The sequence below is a fragment of the Odontesthes bonariensis genome, chromosome 6 (assembly GCF_027942865.1).
Source record: "Odontesthes bonariensis isolate fOdoBon6 chromosome 6, fOdoBon6.hap1, whole genome shotgun sequence".
In the NCBI taxonomy this organism is placed as follows: domain Eukaryota; kingdom Metazoa; phylum Chordata; class Actinopteri; order Atheriniformes; family Atherinopsidae; genus Odontesthes; species Odontesthes bonariensis.
The window spans coordinates 31,212,130-31,237,848 of record NC_134511.1 but is presented as its reverse complement, the minus strand read 5'-3'; the positions used below and the strand labels follow the sequence as shown (position 1 = coordinate 31,237,848).

The window sequence follows — 25,719 nt, the reverse complement described above, 5'->3', positions numbered from 1 at the left end:
GAAATGTGGTGTGCTATAACTAAAGCAGTGTCCTATAACATTGCTAAAGATATGGTCCCTGTTGCAACTGTGAAAGAAGTCGGATTCAAAAAGCTAATGAAAACTATGAACCCGAGATATGAGCTTCCTACTTTGCACGAGAAGCACTCCCACAAATGTACACAGAAGTCCACAGGCAGAGCCTTGCTGACCGACTCGCTAACATGACCCATTTTGCGTTGACCAGTGATATGTGGTCAAGCAGGACATGTGAGCCTTACATGAGCGTGACAGTTCACTTCATTGAAGACTGGGAGATGAAAACAGCGTGTGTCCAAACAAGTTTTTCCACCAGGATCACACCAGTGAACATATAGCTGAGGCACTGCAGGACGCAATTGCAAGCTGGAAACTCCAAGAAAAGCATCTGGTTGCTATAACAACCCACAACGGGAGCAACATCGTCAAACAAGTTGCTGAGGATGCAGAGCTTCGGTCGCAGATTACACTTGGCTATTGGTGAGTGCGGTATTGTGAGGAGTATTCAGATGTTTTCCTTTCAACAAAATGTTAGTTTTTTTCCTATTTTCCTTTGTGTGTCTGCAACTTGCTGCTGATTGATTAGATTGAATGTTAAATAGAAGTTAAATAAATTTAAAAAAAAAACAGAAAACTTACAAGTGCTGAAAGTAAAATCACTTACAATACATAATGGCAGATTTGAGAACCATATCTATTAGATTATTAGATAAGAATTCGTGATGCATTGTTGTGGTTACCACTTTAACACCACATCCTGAGTGAACGCGAGCGAGCGATAAAAAGTGATTAGAATGCATACTTTTCAATCCGCCTGTCCTGACATGCCGCTCCGTCCAGCGATGACGCTTTTTAAATTTAAAAAAAATTGCCCGCGCTGTCACTATTTGGACGACATTTTGCAGCGGCATCCCGCCCCTAAACACTTCTTATTGGTTGAAATGAATATGCTGCTTCCTGTTGATAAGCTAGTTAGCAACAGGTCAGCATCACTCAGGGAATAATGGACCAGGAGAAGCTGATCTTTACCGTGGAACAGCCCCCAATGGTTTATGACCCCAAACACCCGTACCACAAAGATCTAAACCGAAGGGCGGCAATCACCAGGGAACTCGGTGTTTCAAGTGAGTACTTTCTGAACCAATATAATCACTCTCGACAAAATCCTCACGCTGCATATCAGGACACCCTCGAAATTTCGTTGTTGTATCGCGTCAGATTCGCTCGCTCGCTTTCAGTCAGGATGAGGTGTAATGTTACAGCTGGTAAAGGTAAGGTAATAATGACTTTAAAATGCTGGTTAGGCTGTTATCATCAAGGTAACAGACATTTAGCTATATTATGACTAGGGCTGGACGAGTTAAATCGTTATTATCGCATTAACGCATTCATTATTTAACGCTGATAAATATTTTATCGCGCATTAACGCATGTTTTTTTTTATTTTTTTTAGGGCTTTTGTGCCTTTAATGGATAGAAAAGTTCAGAGAGACAGGAAGCAGGGGGCTGAGAGAGGGGGATCGACACGCAGCACAGGGCTGTCCGATGCGGGACTCAAACCAGGGCCAGCTGCAGCGAGGACTATAGCCTCTTGTACATGGGGTGCCTGCTCAACCCACTACGCTACAGACCACCCCTGTTTTATTATTTATTTTATTATTGTATAAGTCTCTTGCTCACATGTTTTTATTTTGTAAAAGTCTGTTGCTTTCTGCTGCGAAACCAGAAAAGAAAGTAATCGGCGGATCCACCAAACATGGAGAAGGGTACGGAACTTTCATTTTAAAGTTCTTCCAGACGGCGGAGTCGACAGAACCAAAGTCATCTGTAAACACTGCCAAGTTGAATTGTCTTATCAACGTAGTAGTTCCAGTTTAAAATATCACTTAAAGGCAAAACACACAATTGATACCAGCAAGTCATTCAAGTGGAGCAAGGCTTCTACATAAAAACTACATAAAAATGCTGATGTTAAAAGTGTGTTTGCACAACAAATGTTATGGCACTTTCATTCATATGGCAGCACATTTAAAATTAAACTTAATGCTAACAGCTATATACTACTTTTGAATTCATTTTTGGATTTTGCGTACAAATGCGATTAATTGTGACTACTCAGGGAAATCATGTGATTAATTAGATTAAAAATTTGAATCGTTGTTCATCCCTAATTATGACTATAGACTATAATTTTTTTTTCCATTCATTTGACTTTGCAACTGTTCAACTGAAATAGCCATTTTCAATAAAACTAACTGTGACATGTCATTTGACTTTGACTGAACATTTGCTCTCACTTTGCGGAAAAAGTATCGGGATATATATCATTTATCGATATTTAGCTAAAAAATATTGAGATATTAGTTTTGATCCATATCGCCCAGCCCTAATCTTTTTTAACACCTACTCAAAAAAAAAATCTAATAAAATATCTCCTGTTCAGATTCTACTTTCACTTGCTCTGGGACATTGATAAAAGGAGAGAAATCGTTATAAACTTTATAAAGGGATAGAGGATGACCTTTCTTTGGATTTCACCTTTCTTCTGAAGGCTGCGAGGTGAGTCAATCAGTGAACAGACAGCGTCCGTGCTAACTCTTGTTACACCACGACACACCTGCTTGTACAGGACCAGATTGATTCTCTGGAGACTGAATCATGTGAAAATGCAGGTATTTTTTAAGAAAAAGGCTTTTTGTATCTCAATTTTTTTTTTCTCTCTTTTTGAGTAAGACTTATTTTGTTGACAGAGGATATGAGTTTGCAAAGGGACGGCTTGTAATAACTGAAAACTCAAAGCAGCACATAAAATGCAATAACGTATAATAATAACGATAATAATGTAATGTAATGTAATGTAATAACTGAGTTTTAAAGCCTCCTTGCAATGTCTTTCTGCTGGTGAATTAAGGAAAATGTTAAGTGTAAAAGTAGGAGTAGATGAGCAGAATTATAAATCTGAATGGGTTAAACAGGTTCCAGGTAGCCAATTGTTTGCTAGTTTGCAATCCAAATACTGGTTCACTGTGGCTCTCCACTGTACTTCAGCTCCAGCACAAAATATTCCCACTGGGCAACTGTGGAGAGTGGCTCTTAAACCGACACCATTTCTGAACTCTCAAATTGGTGTTATGTAGGTGACGTGAAAAAACACTTATTTGCCTCAAGTAACACATTATCTTCTCTTCCCTCACTGCTGCGTGTGTGTTTATTATGAGGATTAGTGTGCGTCAGAGATGTGGCAATCCCTGCAGTCTGCAATATCAGGAAAAAGGAGTGTGAGAAGACTCATAAGCTCCAGGAGTTAAAGAAACGATTCCAAAGCAGTCAGTGGTCAAGATATTGAGCAGAACCTTCTAACTCAAAAGCCTAGGGCCGAATGGAGAAAGAACGTGTCAAAACACACTTGATAAACGAAGAAAAAGCACCTTTTTAACCTTCTCTATGTTCTACAAAGTGCTTCACAAGTGCTGTTCATTAACCCATTCACATAAACACTCATATACAGCACTTTCTCTAGACAGAGAATAAGATTATTTTCAAAAATCACATCCATCAATGTCTTTTTGCCTGTTCGTGAACATGCCTGATGCTCCTACTGCAGTTAATTTAGCTACTTTTCAGAAGTTTCCTTTAAAATAACTTGATAGTTGATTGGAAACAGAACTACATGTTGTTCCTCAATGAAAAAAGGCTGTAACAGTAAATGGCTGAATTAATCATCAAAACGTTATGCCTTTACCGCAAAAGATCAACCATATTACACTAAGCTGACTCCGATTCAGTGTTTAACCCAATCACTCCATAACAGTCAAGGTGGGCAGGCCTGGAGGCTGTGTGCACAGCCCCCCACTCACTTATGACTGCACCGCCACACTTATATATTGTTAAGTTGGCTAAAAACATGGTAGCGGTGGGTCTGGCCTTCTTAAAGGTTGGAGGTGGAGCAGTTGCAGCTTAGTGCAGATCACACAACCTCAAAGTCAAAAGTCAAAGCAAAGGAGATGGTGACTGATTTCAGGAGGACCTGCAAACACGAGACATTGATGGCACTGCTGTAGAGAGGGTCAGCGACAGCAAGCTCCCGAGAATTACCTAAAGCACTTTGTACGCTCGTCCAAAAAACCCCAAAACACTGAATGCAGCCCGAATGCAACGTGAAGCGGTTTAATCAGCACACAGTCCCGGGCCAAATGACTCTGGCAACAAAAATAGGCACAACAAACCTTTTCATCAACAAACACACGTTTACTGACTGTAATGTTGAGCACGGAGGCTCTGAAACTGATTACAACTATTCCTGGACAAAAAGAAAAGAGATGCATCCATTTTTTTTTTAACCTATGTTAAGGGAATAATAAACCAGGCTGATTTAATCAGAGAGTCCTGATAAACCAAAATACAGCCTTATAGCACAGTGGACACAGTGCAATGCCATTCCTTCGTGTTGTCATGGTGACATGCCTGTTACCTGGGAGGTCCAGCTCTGATGGGGCGGTAAAATTGAACCCCTCAGATAACTGAGCATAAACCTGCTACTACATGCAGTAGGAGAAAATGCACAGAGACTCAGAAATAGGGCCCGACCGATATGGTTTTTTCAGGGCCGATACCGATACCGATAATTATAGAAATGGGAGGCCGATAACCGATATGTGCAACCGATAAATAGAAACATTATTCATGATAAATTAAAAATAGCACACACTGACACAAACTTTCATATCCATTAAGTCTTTTTAATTGTAAAAATGAAAAGTGCAGGGAGCTGCCAGCAGCATTTGTAAAATAAAGCCAAACATAACTTAGAATAAAACGGGAAATAAAATAATAATATAAATACATAATTATCAATAAAAAAATAAATCACTCCCTGCTATGAGAATACTTGAATATATGCTATTTTTATATTAAGAAGTAATAGAAAATTAACTGACTGAGAACTAAAAATCAAATGTAGGCAGCTGCTTATAGCATTTTTAAACAGTAAAATAAACATAAACATCCCTGTACAACTTTACAATGAACCATCTGAGTCGCGTCGCGTATGGCTTCATGAAGTTGTTCACCTAACACCATGGTTGTTAGCGCAAGCCTGCTAGCTACTTGGTGGTGGTGTGACAGCCTGTCTGGCTACGCGTAACAAGATGTTACTCCAGATGTTTGAAACGTATAGACTGGCCAAAACTTAATTTTACTAAAGTTAATTAAGAGGGACATCACGACCAATCACCGTTGGTTCTAACGTGCTGGGTAACCAGTTGTTACGGAACAAGATAGGCTCTCACACCGGCAGGCTACCAAGTAGCTAGCAGGCTTGCACTAACAAATGGTTAGTCTCAGGAACAAACACGTTTTATTTGGTTTTCATTGACCATGGCTTTCAGTCCACCTTTCGTGTAGAACTACAGACCCGATCACGGTTCCATGTGGGGGTTTAAAAATTACTGTACACTATGCTGAGACTGCTTTATGGACAACCGTTTCAGTGAGGAGTATTCGCCGTCATTCTGGTTATCCTTATGTGAGGTAAAGGTTTGCGTCGTTACACAGATCAAATGGACCATTTTCACTAGTTGTATACACTAATAAAGACGTTGTGGTGCCGTGCTTTTGCAACGTTGGTGTGTTTCTGACTTATTGCAGGGGATAAGGCTTTGTATATGCTTACCTTGAAGGGAGTTTGTTCTCTCTGCTTCAAGTAGTACTGCCACCACCGTGGCCCCACTAGCACCGCAGCCGCCTTGAAACCGCTCACAGCGTTCAGTAGCCACCCTGCCCCCAACTTGCGCCACGGCCACCTTGAAACCGTTCGCAGCCTTGCGTGTTGATTGGTTGTATTCCGTGTGTCAAACAAATCAGATGCTGTGACGGGCGGGGCAATGCTCATGAACTCAAAGTGGCGAGAGCGAGAGCAGAAGACGCGTTCAGAACCAAACGGCTGCAAAATTGGTTGTGAAAATTATATAAACTTATCGGTGGAAATTTATGGAAAGTATGGCCGATGCCGATATCCCCAAAATGCTAAATATCGGCCCGATATATCGGTGGGCCCGATAATCGGTCGGGCCTTCCTCAGAAAGGTGCATTTTCCCACCCTTCACTTCATCACTTCCTAAAGTTTGCCTTCTCACAAACAGCTTCACTTTCAGGTTTGGGAGCTGCAGGGCCAACGAACAACAGAAGCTTAACAGGACTGTGACGGCAGCAGCAGAATGGTTTGTACCCCTCGTCCCTTCCTGATGAACATCTATCGGCAATACTGCATCAGCACAGATACCTCCTTCACAGCTGACCCTCACCACTTTTCTCATGGCCTGTTGTACCAAATGCTGTCTCAAAGGAGGTACGTACAGGAGCAACTTCTGCAGATCCAGCTGAAAAGCCGAACAACATACGCGCACGTGCACGCACACAAGAACCCCCCTCCATGAAGGTGAGTCACCTGTCAGGGAAAATGGTTTGAACAGCACTCACCAACTGACACTAATGCTACTATGTACAGGTAATTTTATACCGTTATTAATCATTCATGACTATCTTTATCAATGCAATGACCGGAGCTGGTGTGAAACAACATTTCGTTTCAGACTCTGCATACAAATACTGAGTGAAATGACGATGAAACGGAATCTTGAGAACGAAGCAGCTTAGTGAACATGAAGAAATCTAGAAGTAAAAGGCACCCTTTAGCTGCGATAACAGCGAGAAACAAAATCTCATGGAAACTCACAGTTGTTTGCCAGGGTTCAACGAGCCAGCATCAATCTCCCGATCGATGTCAGTGCGTATGTCCTCCAGAGCACCGTCATCTCCGAAAGCGCCCCACTCGGTATTAACACACATCCGCCCTTCATCACCATCCAGCAGGTCAAGGTTCCTCATCTGCTCCATGTAACAGGCATTGGTCCCCGTTCCTTGAGAGAGGCAATGTCACCATGACAATTACTTATCAGCAAAAAGGCATGTTATCGCACTTCAGGAATATCTGAATCAAATTCACAAATATTTCCACCTGTCTGCACACTGAGCCAGGAGGCTATGACCTTTTAGAAATCATTTCATAAGATGTAGTACATTTATCTCTGCGGTATGGCCAGTGTGAGATTTTTTTTAGTTCAAGAGATCAAATGATGGAGTTTAATAAATATTTTATCGCACATACTCTTAGGGGATGATGACATTATAAATGTGTGAACAAAGCTTCAGAAGAATTTTTGATGTACAATATTTCATCTATGTTCTAGAACCTCAAATAGAGTGTTTTTCATGTTTATGATACAAGAGCATATCTAATAAATAAACACTATTAAACTTGGCTTTTGGACTGTCGGACGGCTTACCAACCAGGAGATATCTCAATTACTTAGCGTGGGGTGGTTTTTGCAAACTTTTTTTTATATATACAGTATATAAGTAGAGGTATCCTTGCATTTGGGTTCATTATCTGTGTTAAAGATCGTTAAGGGTCTTTAAATTAAAAAGCAGTACATAAATGTCAGGAGAGAAGTCCAAGGGAATGATGATGACTGGATGATTTTGCATTGCTCTCCTAATTGTTCCGATGATTTCTCTCCAAGGCGGTCGAGAAGTTTTCTGAATAACCAGCTGAAAGTTTTTTCTTAAACATTCTCTTGATAAAGCATCCACCTGACATCTCTCTTCACAGCAAGCTAGCTCACTACAGGTCATTCAACTGGGAGAGTGACTCAGAGGTAAAAAAGACCGGACTGAACAAAGTTCATCACCTATAAAAGCTAATTTAACTTCCTATTTTACTTCACTTCATTAAATTAAATCAAGCTTACATAAAAATGCCTCTAATCTCTGGCAGATATGAATCCTACTGCAGGGACCCAATTTTGTGTTTTGTAGCACCAAGGAAACATCAAAAGGAATTAACAATATATGTTCACTGATCAACGTCATCCATCTAATCCAAGCAATTGGGCAGAGAGATTTTATCTAAACCCGTGAGCTGGGAGGTAGATTTTTTATTCATATCTTTACATATATATGTACCAGCTGACTGCAGGCTGAACAACCTCGTAGCACCCATAGCGCTCACATTGTCACATGGTAACAAAATGCCTTGAGAGGATCTCATGGAACATCAAGGACTGTATCCCCTGAGCATTTGATCACCACCAGTATGCCTTCTGGGCAAACTGCTCCACTGAGGAAGGCAACTCTATCGCTCTCCATTCTACACTGAGCACACTGGAACGCCCAGGGAGCTGCATCAGACTTTAGCTTTTCAGACAATCACTCCTGACACTGTGCATGGAATAAAGACTTTCTCACCAGCAGATCACAACCACAAATAATCAGCTGTAAAACACCATCAAAACCATAAGAGGTCATCGTAGACTTCAGGAGATCCGGAGTGGACCATGTCATTCTCCACTTCAATAGACAATGTTGAGAGGGTGCCATCCCTCCAATTTCTGGGAGTTCATCTCTCTAAGGATCTCTCCTAGTCTGTGAACACCACGGTAATGGTACAGAGGTTTCCGGAAGCGACTGCATTTCCTGAGACTCCTCAAGAAGCACAAATAAGAACAGAAGCCGCTGGTGAACTTCCACGACAGTGAGCGTATTCGCAGACTGTGTCACTGCGTGGTATGTTGGAAACTCCACTGCAGACAGGAAGAACTTTAGAGGGTTGTCAACATTGCTCATAGACCGCTGGCTGCCCTCTGCATCCTTGGAAAAGACTGCCAGCTCCCGCTGCCTAAGGTCCCGATCCATCCTCCACGAGTCCTCTCACTCAGCACGTCATGTGCTTGGCTTGTTGCCCTCAGGCAGCACCACGGGTCAATGAAAGCCTGCACCTCCAGGCTCAGATACAGTTTCTTTCCCTGGACCATAAGAACACTGAATACACAATAATCTCGCTCTTCATAAATATTCTGGAGCATTATTCTCATTACTTATCTGGTGCAATCTTGTCAATGCTGCTGTCTTTATTATTTAATTCAACACATCACTTTCCATCTCGTTTTATTTCTTTTGTTCTGCTACATGTATGTCTCATGTATGTTTTTTCTACTAAGCTGAGCTGCTTTTTGCCTGGTGTGTTGTTGTGCTTTAAAATGTGTTTTTTCTTTTAATGTTTTTAGAAAAAAGTCCAAATAGTGTAGAACCTGCGCTCTTATTATATGCTACATATAAAGATAACAGAAAGATAACCTCCATATCAGTGGCGGCTGGCAGTCTGTCAAACAGGGGAGGCTGGTAAATTACAATATGTCCAGATTACATTTTACACAGCTTTCTTGCAAGCTAGCTTGCTCCCTCAAAAGTACCTCAAATAAACACAGTTTTGGAATAGGGAAAACAAAAAGGTAACGCACGTGACAACACTATTAACACTTTATTCGAAAGATAATATTAAGAATATGTACACAAAACTGGGATATACCGCAATGAATAGCTTCTACTTGCTCACAGGACTAGACGTCTCAGCTCGCATTATCCGCATGGGAGTGACACGAGAGTCTCGCTGCCTGTCTATATTTTTGCGAAGAAAAAAAACCCAGCCTCTTTCTCGGTTCACCCAATCACGACGAGATCACAGATCATGTATCCGCATGGGAACGACTGACACGACAGTCTGCTTTCACAGTTCACCCAATAACAAGTCGGAGCCTCAGTCTCCTCTCCCCGCCCTTCGCTCAATTTCTCCGTTCACTCCCAGTGAGGCTGAGTCTCCGGAAGCAAAAAATATTCTCGGCAATAACCAATCATCGTTAAGCATTCTGCCATTGAGTAAGCGCATATTCACACATGCCATTGAAGTCCAGTGAGACTCGACTCGCTGGCGTTGTCATGAGGGGGAAAAAAAACGCAAGCACAGATTAGGCGAACCGCGAATCCTTATTACTGACTGATTTCATCTCTAGGTTGAGCACATGCATTTCTATGGAGCTGGATCTGAAGTAGCAATGTTATAAAGTCGGCTAAAGCATTACATAATACACATTGGTAAACCATGTTCTCGTGATTTCGCACAGGAGGCTGAGCCTCCGTTGTACTCATAAAGGAATCGCGGCTGCTCCATATTAATAATAAATCACAGTCTTTCCCCCAGAAAGCCGTCCATTGTTAGCCTTCTCTGAATCCCAGTCCTTTTCCCTCAATTTTTTTTCAATAAAACCCAGAGAGCTGCAAACTTGCTTAAAACTTCTCACTACTGACAACTTTTTAACCATTTTTTAAAGCCAAATGCAGTTGGTCTTTGCATGGCTACTTTAAATGAAAGAGTATTGCAAGAAAAGCCCAACAATTGTGAGGATTTGCTTTATGTCCTAGACCTGTTAATCCATTTTTTAATTGTACTGTCATGAACATTTAACATGCTAACTTAGGGCTGTAGTGATGGAGCTCATGGGTTTTTTGCAGTTTCTCTGAACATTGCACAGCCTGACCTTGGTGTGAACTTGCTGCTCTTTGGAAGACTGGAACATTCAGAATAATCTTTCTCTCTGTAGAATGATGGACTCCAAATAGTTTGCAAATGGCCTTATGACCCTTCCCAGATTGATGGGCAGCAACAATTGCTTCTCTAAGATCATTGCTGATGTCTTTCCTCCTTGGCATTGTGTTAACACCTGAATGCTCCAGAGCAGCAAACTGATGGAACTTCTGCTTTTATAGAGACGATCACACGATTGGCAGAGTTTTCAGTTTTCAGGCTCCTCTTTAGCAGAAGCAGCTGTTGCTCTGGGTTAGGCATGCAGACATCCTCCCTGCCTTTAACACATTGACTCCCCAGTCACGTAAAACTACGTTTTTACTGCCCATGCGTTGGCTCCCAAATGGTAAAAATACGTTTTTACGTTTTTTTTTTTATGGATTCTGAATCTATACATTCTAATGCACATTCTGTGTGATTTTTGTAATTATGTGATGAACAGAAATGACATAGATGGCAGTCAAAAACTAGTGTCATCATCTGGACATTTTGATCATTACACCAATGGCTTTGCGTCAACTCAAGAACAATTTTGATAACGCTGCATTGATTGTTGTGCATTTCCGCATTTTGTCCAATCGCACGTGTCGGTTTCCAGAGGGTGGCGGTAAAGTAACATAAACAAACAACAAGAAGGAGAAGAAGACACGCGACAAGTCTAAGGAGGCGGTCTTATGAACAGGTTAGCTTTGCAACATGCGACACGACGCAAATCCTCTGACCCGGATATGTAAGTATCTAAAGTGCGACAGGCTGAAAGAGCGCACGTTTCACAAAAGCCCCGATATCTCAGTTTGTTGTTGATTTTGGTGGATACCCGCCTTGGTTTAGCTAAGGATAGCTCGCTAATGGCGGCACCTAGAGACACGTAGTTTTGACCCACAAAAAGTTTAAAGTCTCAGCTTTCAAACGAGCCATAACATGTTTCAGTGGCCCTATCACATAATATGCTGTGACTGTACAAAAAACGTCAAAAAATGGTTTAGAACGCTGGGATTCTACGACAATTCCGTAAACACCGCCGGTATTCAATGTGTTAAATACCTCTTTGATAAACTTTTTTTTTTTTTATTTCCCTGCTCTTTGATGCCCCAATTTCTTTTACAAACTTGATTTACTTTCGATCCTTTTGTTTCGTTTTTTTGCTCTGTTTTTATTGCTATCTCTTTCAATTGTTTCCTGTCATTTTCATTTGCTTTTATATGTAAATATCTTATGATTTTAATATTGTGTGTCATATAAATAAAGTATTGCTAAATACAGCCCTTTAACATGAACACGCTCATATACAGAATCAGAAAACCTTTGCCTGAGCTTGATCGGAACAGTTTTATCATTTGCTAGGAAGTCTTTGTTTTGACATAAACACCAGGGACAGAGTTATAACTGGATTATCCTTCTTAACAGTTTATAGAGTGTAAGCTCTTGAGGAAAACAGGCAAATTTCATCCATTTAAAACTAAACATACAGCAAGTGTGCAAACAGTGAAGGGATCCAAGTAATTTCTGAGTTATGTATGTACATAGAACAATTAATAAGAGTCTGAAACACGGTAAACTAAAGGAAAACTTGAATATCTGTGGAAAAAAAACGTTTCTGATATATTTTCCCTTTAAGTGTTGACAAATGGTGAGCCTCATGACATCGCTGCTGTAGTACGGAGTTGACATACCAACAATGAGGCCAACTTCACAGAGCTGATCTTCATAGCCACAGGTCATCATGGTTCCCACTGTGTCATTGATCACTGCCATTATGTCGACATCAAAGTCCTGCAATGAAAATCTAGTTAATTGTTTACATAAAAAAGCTCAAACTTCGGGGGAGAAAATCTATAACTATATGTTGAACCTAAAGTTTTACTTATCATAAAATAATTTTAAAATTATCCGGCCCTTACCAGGACTTAAAATCAGGTAAATACAACAGCAAATGAACAACATCACAACATACGACACAGTGTCCTTATTTATTTAATGAAAACTAAACTAAAATGCTGAAACAGCGAGTAATAAATTATGAACAATCCAAGATCCAAGAGCATGTAGAATCACCTTTTGCAGCAATAACCGTTTTCTGTATGATGTTATCAGTCTCTCGCATTGTTATGGTAGAATTTCAGTCAGGTTGAGGTCTGTACTTTGACTGGACCATTGCAACACCTTGATTCTTTTCTTTATCAGACATTCTGTTGTAGATTTGCTGCTGTGTTTGGGATCAATGGGCCTCATGCAAGAACATTTTCGTTTTTTTATTCTAAATTTCTCTTACTTTTTTCATACAAAGGTCTCGTACGAACACGCCACGTCAGATTCAACAAACGCTCTTAAGTTCGGAAAAAGTGTGTAAACCACCTGCGTAAATGATGAATGCCACCCATGCGTATTTCAGTGCACGTGTGCTTCCTCTCTCCTGTGCCAGGAAGTGTTGACCGACATCGCAATTTAGATTGCCAAGAACTGTGCTGCTGCAAATATGCAGCTTGCTAGAGCCACAACTCCAGAGAGAAAAGCACCGATCAAACCCAATTCCACCACACGTCCAGGTCCTCACCACCCTTGGATTTTTGGCCATGGGAACCTTTCAGAGGGAGATTGGAGACAGATCGGGGGTGTCCCAGTCCTCTATGAGTCGTGCGCTCTGCCAAACATAATTGGAGCACGAGACACATATACGCATCAAAGCGTGGAGCGCACTGAGCTGAAGGCCAAGTGGGTGTGTCTCAATACAGCGGGGGGCAAACTGCTCTATAGCCAGATTATTCTGGCATGCTGCGTTTGCACAATATTACCATGAACGAGGGTCTCCCACTACATGAACCAGCCCAGGCAGACAACATGCCAGGAGAACCCCTCATGGACCACCCCCATTTTTTTAAGCCACTTTCATATCAAACCATCTCTTCTTTATTTTGGTGACATTACGAACTACAGGTGGCTCGGAATTAACAGCACTCTTAATTTCTTCCTATTTCTTCGCTTTAACAGGTTCCGTAATTCCACTGCTGACTCTGCTAAAAATGACAGATTTTCCTTTCTGGATCTCTGAAAGCAGAACTTATTACAAGTTAGAACAAGTTAAAGGGATAGTTCGCCTCTTTTGACATGAAGCTGTATGACATCCCATATTAGCAATATCATTTATGAACATTGACTTACCCCCCGCTGCATCTTGTCAGCCGAGTTCCAGCTGAGTTTTCGCGTCCACGAAGGTAGTCCAGCTAGTTGGCTGGGGCTAGAAAAATAAGCGTTTTGCTTCTCAAAACAATATGCGTTCATAAGAGTAATACGTTTGCATCACAAAATCGTTCTCGATGAAAAAGTCAGACCTCACATCGCTTGGCGCTATTTTTGATATCAATGCGTCCAATGTAAACTGTGCAGACCGAAGTGCAGACCGAGCATTCCCCTGCTTCCGAGCAGCAAACACCGTAACAGGTGCGGCTATCGCTAGGTGGCTTGACGCATTGATATCAAGGGAGGCAAAAATAGCGCCAAGCGATGTGAGGTCTGACTTTTTCCATCGAGAACGATTTTGTGATGCAAATGTATTACTCTGTTGAATGCATATTGTTTTGAGAAGCAAGACGCTTTATTTTTCTAGCCCCAGCCAACTAGCCGGACTACCTTCGTGGACGCCAAAACTCAGCTGGAACTCGGCTCACAGGACGCAGCAGGGGGTAAGTCAATGTTCATAAATGATATTGCTAATATGGGATGTCATACAGCTTCATGTCAAAAGAGGCGAACTATCCCTTTAAGAGCGTATATTGAATCTGACGTGGCGTGTTTGTACGACTTTCTTACGAAAAAAGTGAGAGAAATTTAGAATAAGAATACAAAAATGTTCTTACATGAGGCCCACTGTTCCAGAAGTCTTGTAGTTTGTTCAGATGAAACTGTACAAAGCTAAACCAAACCATTGTGTTTCTTTAAAGATGCTTTCTCCTGGCAGTCCTTACTTTCTAAGTGTCATGTGTTATTGTTCCCCTGAGGTTGTATTTATCTTATCTGAAGACCTGATAAGGAATGGATGATTTTTCAATTATGTCCTGATATCTAAAAACAAACAGAAATGATAGCATGTGTACTTAATGCTTACTTCACAGCCCAAGTTTTTCGTCTTAAATTTACAACCCTGATTTTGTTCTTGAGCATGCCTTTCCAAATCTGCAGCTGGAGTGGATCACTGACTGCCTTTTAAAACACTCAGCAGGGGTTCATCAAGTCATCAGCCACCTGCATAGGCAGCATGCAGAGGCAGCCTGAACATACAGGCTTGGACTATCTCAGAAAATGAACCTGCCATTTGTTTAGAGATGAATCTGAATAACCCTCTTCCACCAAAGTAAATGTGCTTGCACATGAGCCCCAACCAAGTCGCAGTCCACCACATGCTTTTCAACTCTAACCCCAAATGTCTTCAACTATAGAGGTGTATTAAGAAGGTCAAGAAAAATCACCCCTTGCACCATTTACAACAACCATAAGCTGGAGTGCTTATTGTGTTTGTCTATAGCTTACTATATAATCTGATTAATGCTGAGTCATACAGCACCTGAATTCAGGCTGCTTGAAACAGTTTTAGCTTAAAAACACACATCTTTGTAGATGTTTATACCAACACTGAGCAAACGATTTTGGTTAAAAAAATAATAGTTAGTTCAACTCAAAACAAACGCAAATGATTTCCAGGTCTTTATAATTGATCATCACCCTGCTCCTTTGCCAGAGAGAGCCATCAGCTGGTCTTTTTGGTCAAACTATGACTGGCTGTGGTTTTCAGCGTTATTTAAAAACATCTAGTTTGTGTTGTTACTTTCGCAGACAAATCATTTCCAGGTTGCTACAAGTTTACACGTGTGAACTTATTTGTAACATTACCCCTCGTTTCTTTATAGATTTCTTCAAAAGGCTGACCACATCCTTTCCTTCAACTCCACTTATCTTGAAGCCTTTGGTCCAAGACAACAAAACACTCTGCAAAGAAGAAAATGAAGACAGAGTCAATTTCAAAACAGCTAATTTTTTAAAAGATCACAGCTAATTATCATCCAAATACATAATAGTTAATAAAAGCCAATAATTAACTGCTACTGCATCACAAACCCACTGCTATATAAAGAAGTATACATTTTTTGTTTGATTTATTCATAAGACAGTATCATATTAAAGATAATGAAATACTGTTGCTTTAATATATCATGAAATTACATGTTAGATGACAGAGCAAGTTCAAAGCACAATGGGAATGTGAAAAGGGAAAAACTAGCTTACATTTCCGTGTGGATCATCATTGTTTCTAATCACATAAGATACAATGGCCGGGGCAGAGGATGCCCTCTCTGAGCATTGCTCATCGTTTGCAGGAAAGCGCTGCTGCGACTTTTCTAACTTCATGATAAACAGTGAAAAGCTTTTTAATTCAGTCAAACAATAATGGGTCGCTATCAATCAGAAATCGCTTCAGAAAACACTCAGACATGGTGCTAAGAAGGGTGACTCATCTAACCAAGTTCCCTCAACCACGCAGCTTCTAAACAAAGCCTGCAAACATTATGCACGTAGAATCTTCTGCCTACAGCTGTAATTTGCAGGGGTTCATATCCTGTAATTGGAACTTTTTGTTTTCTGAAACATTTTGCATTTCCAGATGTTGTAGTATGTTTGCTTGCACATTTATTTGTCCAACAAACAATGTTCCAAGAACTAACTAAACAGCCTCTTCAGGCCTCCAGACTCCAGCTGACCGCGTCTACAGTGGAAGCTCTGGAGAGCGTTCGCTGATTAATGTAGGATTGTAAGGCTATCAGCGAATGAAAAGAGTTGTCATAATTACTAAATACGGTTGGTCTTTTATATCAGTCCAGATCCCAAACTACATTTTAAAAGGCCCACATATCACACAGTTTCCTCTGTATTACTGTAAACTCTGACTGAAGCAGCACGAGATTGTGTTTAGAATGACAATCAAAGTGAGAGAGCAGGGTGATGAAGCCCTTTCTGACTGCTGCAAAAAACAACTGACAGCATATGACTAACCATTAAGTATGGTTCAAACAAGTCCAACAATCACTCACCTCATCCAACTTAGTTTGCTGGCAGGGAAAAGAGAAGGTGAAGCCCAGGGGAAGCTTTTTATCCTTTATCCCCATCTTCTCCAGAAATTTAGCCAGACAGTCAGCTATGTGGTCAAACAACTACAAGAGAAGAGAAAAGAGGTCTGTTTTTTCTCCCTTCTCATTAATCATGGGCTGAAAACATGTGCAAAGACCCCAGAACCATCAAAGTCACAGTTGAAGTCCTTGCATTGCATTATCATTAGGAGGGGGACGGTTTCATTCCCAGAGGAAAATGTTCAAAGAAGAGACAGATTCAGAGAAATGAGCAGTATCTGTGGTTTCAAGGCGATGCAGTGGTGCCGCCTCACAAAAACAAGCTTCAGAGAGAAACGATCCCTCCATTTAAACAGGTCATGGATATTTGAACCATTTATCAACACTGCTTTTAAAAATTCAAATATACTCAGGTTGTGATTCCATGACACTTTTCCATCATGTCACAGTCTTTAGCCCCTTTAAAAACATGTGTTGAAGACCATAACCTGATTATTTCCATGATTAATGTGATGAACGTAGTCTGGTTACTGTAAATATCTGCTGGCATGACTTAATTTTATGTGTGCACGGATAGTTTCTGACATTTCTATACAGAAGAGAAGGTGTTTCTAATAACTATAAAACATACATATTCTATGTTATACAATTTACATGAAGCATGTTAGGGCTGTAGAAAAGTTTGTAAAGTAAATTGAAGCAGATTTTTAGCTGAGATGGTTTAATATGCTGTTTTTCTATTGTGACCAGTAGTTTTTTCTTATTTTTGGCACTATTCACAGAAAGACGAGGCACTGTGCTTTTGAAACACTGAAATAGACTTTTCATCAGAGGCTAACAATAAACCTACAGCTATTTTCACCGCCTGCCTGCTTCTTTTTTTTTTTCTAAACAGGAAGGCTGAAATCCATGCCTGCAGCTGCCTGCGGTTTGCAGGAGACTCGCACCTCTGTCTAATTCAAACTTCAATGTACACTTCTTCACCTTCACTACCTCTCTCTGTTGTGTTATGCTGCTGTGGGGCAGATTGGATTTTCTACGCTGTTTGCTGAAGCCATGAAAAATATCTGTAGGCGATGTTCAAGAGGAATGCGCTGCAGAGATACGGGCAGACTCACCAGAGCTTGGTGTTACTAATAGTCCAGCTGGCAACTGTCAGGTTTGCTTCATTTTACCATTTTTCTGTGTACGTAGAGACTAAAGGTTTTGATTTATTGTGCTCATCGGCTCTCAGATCAAGAAGTAGTCATCATCAACAAGGCAGACTTGCAACAATGATTCAGTGATCAGGACAGTGGTGGGCATGAAGAATCCATGAAGGATAACAAGAAAGCTCACCTCAGACCCGCTACCCCTCATGATGTCATCAGGAATGGTATAAATCTGATTTTCCATCTCCACTTCTTGCTCGCCATCAGCATTAACTTTTACCAGGAGTACTCGAAAGTTGGATCCACCGAGGTCCAGCGCGAGGAACTCCCCTTGTTCTTTGAACAAAGACACAAATGCACTCAACATTAACCATACACCAGAAATAAATCCACCAGACTTTGTTTCTAATAAAAAAATAAATAAAATCACAAAAAGTGCTTCTCATGTTCATCATTTGTGTATTTTCGCAATCATTAGCACGGTTGTTCCTAATAATTATACCCATGATCCATTGTTCTAGCTACAATCCCATCTGACTGTTCCCTTTTCCCTGCTCACTGTAAAACCCGAATGTTCACCATTTCACAGTTTCATGAAAGATAATTCTGCAAATAATTAAAAGAACTGCCAATCCATCTTTAAAAATGCAGTCACTTCAAGCAACATATCTATTGTGTATTTAAAATAATAATAATAATAATAATAATAATAATGCGCTAAATACAACATGTAATCTACAGCATTGTCTTACTGGAGCCACTCTGACGATGCAGCTCACAAAGAAGAAGTGTCTGCACTGACTGATTGTTTACTGACCTCAGGAAATCACTGGCCTGTGAATTATGGGGTAGTTATAATCATCTAGACTTGCAACTGCCTCCCACTTTCCTTTTCGTCAAAATTACTCTGTATGCATCATGAACTGTGCCTGGACTTTTTGAATATGCTGTAATGTTTCAGACAGCGAATGTTTTCTACGTTCACAATAACCAAGGAAAAAAGGCTAATTAGTAGAAATTAATCATTTCATTGCTTCAACAGTTTGAGCTAATCTTTTGTTAGCATGACAGTAGGAAACAAGATGAAAAACGTCAGGCACCACTGGTGAACTAAAACTCCACGGGGTACCTTGAATTATACAATAAAGTTGAAACAGAAACCCATCATTGAGATGAAAAAACTGAGACACGATTGATGGAAAGAACAAAAATGGATTCATGTAACCTTTGCAGAATGAAAAGATATAATGCTGTCATTTCAACTATTGTCCAATAACTGCCTTGTGTCCTTGTTCTCAACAAAACATTCAGTCATGTTACAGCTCTATCCTCACGTCAGTGTTTGTGAATATCAGCCATTACATGAAAACTTTAGGCCCAATTGAGTCTGTTAAGATGAATATTCTGCCAAGAATTTTGTATTCGTTTCAGACTCTTCCAATTGAAATAACTGAAAAACAATTTAATGAATGGGACAAATTATTATCAGGGTACATTTAGCATGGAAGAAAACCTAGGATAAAATTCCAAACTCTTCAACTGACGAAGAAGAGGGGTGGACTGGCACTCCCTTGCCTTAAGGACTATTATAAAGCAGCCCAGCTGAGGATCCTTTATTGTTGGTGCAACTCTGACTACCAAGCCAGATGGAAGGAAATTGAAGAGAATGTGTCCGGGGCAGTTCCTATTCAGGCAAGGATAGGAGATAAGAGACTAATTAAAAACTTAGTGGAAATCGGAAATAATACGATCAATTTATCTCTGAAGCTTTGGTTAAATGTTATAACTAAATATGGCCTATTGGAGGAGATAAAGATTCTTAAATGATGCTCTCATGATATTGACTTTACCCCAAACAAATTGGACGTAAGCTATAAGGGATGGGCACATTGGGGCCTTTCATCATACTGCACTTTTCTTGATCGGGGTGAAGTTAATAATTTTCAGACACTCAAGGATTAAAAAAATTGTGATTTTTTTTTAGATTTTTGCAGATACGCCATCACATAACCAGTTCCATGACAAAGACTAGAGATGCTTTTGAAAATGACCTATTGAAGATCTTTATTTATGCATATAAAAACAACTCGGGGAATAAAGTGATATCTAGACTTTATAAGGGACTCCAGGGTATCAAAACAGTAGATAGCACATATATTACAACAAAAATGGGAAAAGGAGAGTAATAAGTGCATCCCAGGGGAAGCCTGGACTAAATATTGTGAATTTCAATGGAGGATCTCAAGCTCACCTTTCTGGAAAACATTTGGCTGGAAGACTCTTTGTAGATATTTTATTACTCCTGCTCAATCATTTCACTATTCAGGTTCCCCCAGCTGCTGGAGGAATTGTGGTTCTCAGGATGCTAATCACTTTCATGTGTTTTGGGAGTGTCCAAAGGTACACTCTTTCTGGCGTAAGATTCATTCCGAATTAGAAATCCTATTCGGGACAAAAATAACTTTCAACTGGGACGACCTTTTTTTTTGGACTCCAAATTTCAACAAACACAAACATTACAATGAAGAAACTGTTTGGAATGCTGAGTGCAGCTGCTAGGAAAGCAATTACAAGGAAATGGATTAAACCAGATACCCCATCTATTAGGAAATGGTATGATATTGTATATGAAATCTATCGAATGGAGAGAATTACTTTCTGTGTCAGGCTCCAGGACTGTAAATTTGAGGAAATTTGGAAGAAATGGAAAATGTATTTTCTCCCGAGACGCCCAACCTATGTTTAACAAGAAAGAAGCATATTAACATCTTGCTTGTATGTTTTAGTGTTTGTTTTTTTCCCTTTGTGGTTTTATTTTTATATATCACCTCATGTTCTGTTCTAATTATAAAAAAAAAAAGTAAAAGGATCAGACTGTAAAAGGATGTAACCTGTGATAATAGTATGATTGACAAGTAACGATCCTAAATAAAGACAAAATAAAAAAAAGAAAAAAGAAAACTTTAGGCCCAATCAGGACTGGGATGGGGTCCAGCCCCCTCGCGACCCTACAGTTGGATTAAGTGGGTATAGAAAATGGATGGATGGATGGATGGCTGAGTTTGTGTTCAATGGAGCACTTTTACGAAGCAGATCTACTATTAACTCATTGGCTGCCAGCCATTTTCAGTGCAGAGAGACCCATACTGCCAAGTGTTTTACAGTATTTTGACTGATTTTCCAAGACCCACAGAAAAGTGTGTCTTATGACTATGTACACACCGAAATTACCAAACGAAAGAGTAGACTCTCTTCTTTCATCAGGGGAAAAAAAGTTTGTTTCTACCATTTTCAGTCCTTTAGTAATAGACAGTAGAACATAGGTTGGTTTCACCAAAAACAGCTGTTTGACCAAAAAAATGGAGAAAACAAGCTTCTTTTTTTTTGTGCAAAGTGGCACTGCTGCCACCTTGCGGGTAATTTTGTCAGTATATTCTCTGTTTAGTGTTTACAAGCCTAAGATTTAGTGACAAACTCCGCTAGATTGTCCCCCAGCCCGCTCCGTTAAAAAATGCAATTGACGTCTATAGACGTCAATGGCACCGAAAGAGTTAAGGAGGTGTTACCAGTTCCATCAGGAGTGGAGCGCACAAACGTGGGCAGCATCTTGACAGTGGCGGTGGGGTTGGTGTCTCGGCACAAGCCTTTGTCCATCTCACGCCGGAATCTCACTGACAAATCCATCAAAGTTTCATCTGAGAGCTTGAACTGGTGCAGGTATTTGTCCACCTAAAAATATCAGATAATCTCATTAAAATTTTTTACATTCAAACTGAACAACTCTGACATTAAAATATAGAGTCACAGCTTTGTTTAGTAGAGCACGTACAAGTATAATTCATGACTTGGGAATAATGTCCCACCCATCTTCGAACGCAGCCCATTACTAAACTTTCTCAAGCAGTAAAGCATCTCAGGTTGCTGAGGGAAACACACTGTCAATGTGGCAGTTTCACACTGATGGCAGCTGTATTTGATGCTACTTTGTACCACTAAATGTGACTGCCAGCCGTCCATTTTCTGCCGCTTCTTTGTAAAATAATTTCAGCAGAGGCGTTCAAAAAAAAAAATAATTTTAAACATTTGAAGTTAATCACTTTGGTCCAAAGGTCTGAACGCGAGTTTAGGCAATTTAAAATGTAAAAACATCACTTTTTAGCTGTCCATATATCTAGTTAATAAGGTTGTAAAAAATATTTTTGTGCCTTTTACTGTAATCCTTCTCTCAAACCCTCTAAACTGTCACATTATATTGCAACAGCTGGGAATCTAAACTCAGTTCCAAGCTGGGATCATTAAGAAAACACTCTACAGTTCTGTAAAGGAAGAAAGACATTTCTCAGTGCACCTATAAGCCCTTTTCACAAATCGGTTAAATCACAAAAAAAAGCACCTTGTTAACCTGGCATCACTCCTCCTCATAATTCACACTCACCATCAAAACTAGAAAAGAAGCAACAGAGCTGACACACATCTCAGTGTGATATTAGTCATTTACAAGGTGGAACAGTGGCGGGTTTACAAGGATGTCATTTCTATATGTCCCCCTCTGTGCTTTCACACGTTCAATCATGAAATCGATGCAGGCTCAAACAAAGGCTCATCGGTCCCAGACTTAAAGGTATATACCAAAAGGCCTATGGACAGGTACTGGAAGATCTGTGTATGTTAGAGAATGTTTGTGACAGCCACAGTCAACATAGAGTATGTATCCAGTATTACATTATGTAAAACTTCTAAGTCTGTTGACAGGGAGTTTCTACAGGCTAAAGGCTCTAGCATGGTTGCCGCGTCTGTAAGCGCGAGCGGTGTTGATGACGTCATGATTTCGTGCCCGCAATATATAGTGGCGCAAATCAATGCGCCAGTCGTTGCAATTTTCTCCGTCACAGAGGTGGTGCTGCCATGTTAAGGTTACCGCTAACTACTCTACAATGAAGAAAGTGGATAAGAAAACAATGCCTCTGTCAAGAGCAGGAATAATGTCATGAATGATACTGCTGCAGTATTCGGATCATTTTAATTTTTTAATTCAGTTAATAGAGGTGAAGGTTTGAAACCCCCGGCATCACCACTTGGAGTCTCTGCCCTCTTCTTTGCCTTCACGTATCTGTCCCGTAGCTTCTTCCACACATTCTTACAGAACTCTCCCTCTTTCCCCAAAGTTCTGCCAATCTCTGTGCACCAGTTTTGGGAGTTTACGTGCTCCCTGTGCTCTTTCACTGCAGTTTCGTACAGCTGCCTGTACAAACGCACCTCCTGACTGAGCCTGGTCTCACAACGGTCCATCCGGTTTTTGTTGGTGGCGCCGCCAAGTTACAAAAATCGACTGGTGCACGACACCGCGCTGCGCCGTCTTTTCAAGGGAAGCGCCAGGCCTGATACGTCATTTTGACGTCACGGTCCGCCACCGCCGTGACAGAAGCGTCAACCATGCAAGCGCCTTAAGAGATTTCTGATGAGGGGACATCACTGCCCTCTGTGGTGGGACACAGGCAGCCGGTAAGTTCTTCATATCCTCTTCGTACTCCATTTCTTTGAGGAAAGCAAAGAATTAACCTTGAAGATCATATGTTGACATACCTAAAGATGGCTGTTCACACTTCTAATGAAGAAATGGGATAGAATGTCTTTAAAAGCCTGTAAAGATAACCAAAGAGGCTTCCAAACATTTCAAATTAAATTTACAAAAACAGTTAAGTGTGAAAAACTTGGTCCGCGTACTTTCTGAGGAGACTGCAATTTAAAATGTTCTGCTTCCTTTTTGAATCACTTGATGATTATAATTAAGAGGTTGCACAGGAGGAGCAGCTGTTATGGTTTCATGGATGAATGATACACTCAAAACCAAAAACATCGCAATTCCTTTCAATTTTTTGCTTTAAAAAAAAAAAGGAAAAAAAAAGAAAAAAAAGAAATAGCAGCAGGGAGCAAAAGGCTGCCACAGAAGAAACCTAAAATCAAAGGCTAAATGAGTTACATTCAACAACTAATCAAATGAAGAATCTGCAGGAAAGATCCTTTTGTAGGTTTATTGATCTTCCAATGAGACACATCGTGTGATTTCCAGAAGGAAACTTCACAATCTTACAATCAATCATAAAGGGAAAATGTCAATAAACATAAAGTGTTCCTAATTGCAAGTTCTGGATTTAAAGAAACTTCATTTGAATGATCTATTGGAAACTGGTTTACTTTGTCAAATGGTCTCAAAAGAGATTACAGCAAATAGACTTTGTCAATAACAGATATTACCAGCCGTCACAGCAAAATCATCAGCATCAGTCCATTTAAAACTCACTAACTGCAATCGATGAGTTTAAAAAAGCAGTTGATGATCATTAGAAGGAATCTGGTAGTACATCGGGATCAGTAATCCAGTGCTGACCTTGTTCCATGATTCATGGGGTAACGCCCATTTCCTTTCTCTTTTGGAGTCTCCATCTTTATACCAAGGTAGACTATTTTGAGAAAGATTTTAGCCAAACTAAATCAAAGCTAGCCAGACTAACTTATGGGCAGGTGCGGATGAGAGGATTTCCTGTTCCAACATGCAGCCTGGTATCACGTAACTTCACATTCTCTGGATTTGGCAACCATCACATTTTTGCTTTACAACTACTGTTCAAAAATAGTGAAGTCTTTTTTTTACCTTGAGCTGCCCACAGCACATTTTTCTAACTTTTCAGGTTCATTTATTACCTTTTAGGCAAAGCGACCTTTTAAACAAACACATGAATTACTTTGTAGAAGAGAGCCTCTGGCACCGCCCCTCCCTGCTGCTCGCAGAGATGAAAGACCACATTGTGGTGCGTCACTGTTATGATTTTAACAGGAGTGCTTTCCAAATCAGGGGAAGCTTTTCTAACCACACTGGCGTTGTGACTGACTTGACTGCTGACAAGGATGAGATGGGGAAATGATAAAAACTGAATCATTCTGAAATCATTTCCAATGTTTATATAAACACGATGATTATTATTGTTATCACATATTATCACGTTTTGAATCACAGCTCCGTGTGCAACATCACACACACATAAAACACCTAATTTAACACCTTTCAGCATGCATCTGATCTGAAGTTACGCTCCTCATTCAGGGTGTAAATTGGCTTGTTCCATCTTACCACACTGACCTGTGGGTCTTTGGTTGAATGGTTACAATTATTCTTGGCTCTTTTGGACATAATTGAGATGAGAAGCAACATCAGTGGCCAATCTTCACATATCTTTATGATAAGATTCATCACAGTCATCTCAGTTGGCCTACATCTTTATTTGCTGGAATAATTTGGACTTAAAGTAAGTAAACAGACACTTCCATCATATAGCATTGCAGTAATGCAGAACACTAATAATTGAAGAATTTGAAAATTCAATTAGAAATGGTAAATATAGAAAGAAAGTGTATAGGTATAATTAGATGCAATGCAAAGGCAAACACAGCATGTACATAGTATTTAGCAGCATAGTTAAGGTTTAAAATGTCTTGTTCTTTTTCTAAGATATCAAAGTTATATTGAATACATTTAAGTGACTTTTGAGTACAAACATGTATAGTTCTAGGTACTGTCACACAAAATAGACATTTTATTCAAGGTATGAGGTTAAATCAATGAGGATAGAGGAAAAATGAGGAATGAGGAAGTAAATTAACTAACACTACGTATTCTCCTGTGACTTCCCCTGAGCAGAATGAATGAAACAATATTATGATATGTTTCTCTCTTTTACAAAAAAGAATCCAAACTGGTATAAAACTTGGAGATTTAAAGAGGCTGTTCATCCTTATTTCTTCACAGTGCCATTACAAGTACAATGAATTCTACCATAAAGCTTTCCAACAACATCAAGCTCACTTGCATCTACCAGCTCTAACACATTGGTGGGACTTTGCCAGCTATCAGTTCTAAAGAAAAGCTGAAAAACAAGACTGTAGGTATAGGATAGAGGCC

General features: G+C 40.1%; 1 protein-coding gene across 1 annotated transcript in view; it reads right to left on the bottom strand.

Annotated features, from left to right (window-relative positions):
• The window catches only part of hk2 (hexokinase 2), a 55,054-nt gene that overhangs the window by 26,916 nt on the left and 2,419 nt on the right, over window positions 1–25,719 (bottom strand). The window contains exons 2-7 of the mRNA XM_075468310.1: window positions 21,329–21,491; window positions 17,950–18,098; window positions 16,576–16,695; window positions 15,380–15,475; window positions 12,169–12,268; window positions 6,752–6,935 (exon numbers count right to left, since the gene is read on the bottom strand). Coding sequence (XP_075324425.1) covers window positions 6,752–6,935; window positions 12,169–12,268; window positions 15,380–15,475; window positions 16,576–16,695; window positions 17,950–18,098; window positions 21,329–21,491 — 812 coding nt within the window. The remainder of the gene's footprint in view (window positions 1–6,751; window positions 6,936–12,168; window positions 12,269–15,379; window positions 15,476–16,575; window positions 16,696–17,949; window positions 18,099–21,328; window positions 21,492–25,719) is intronic.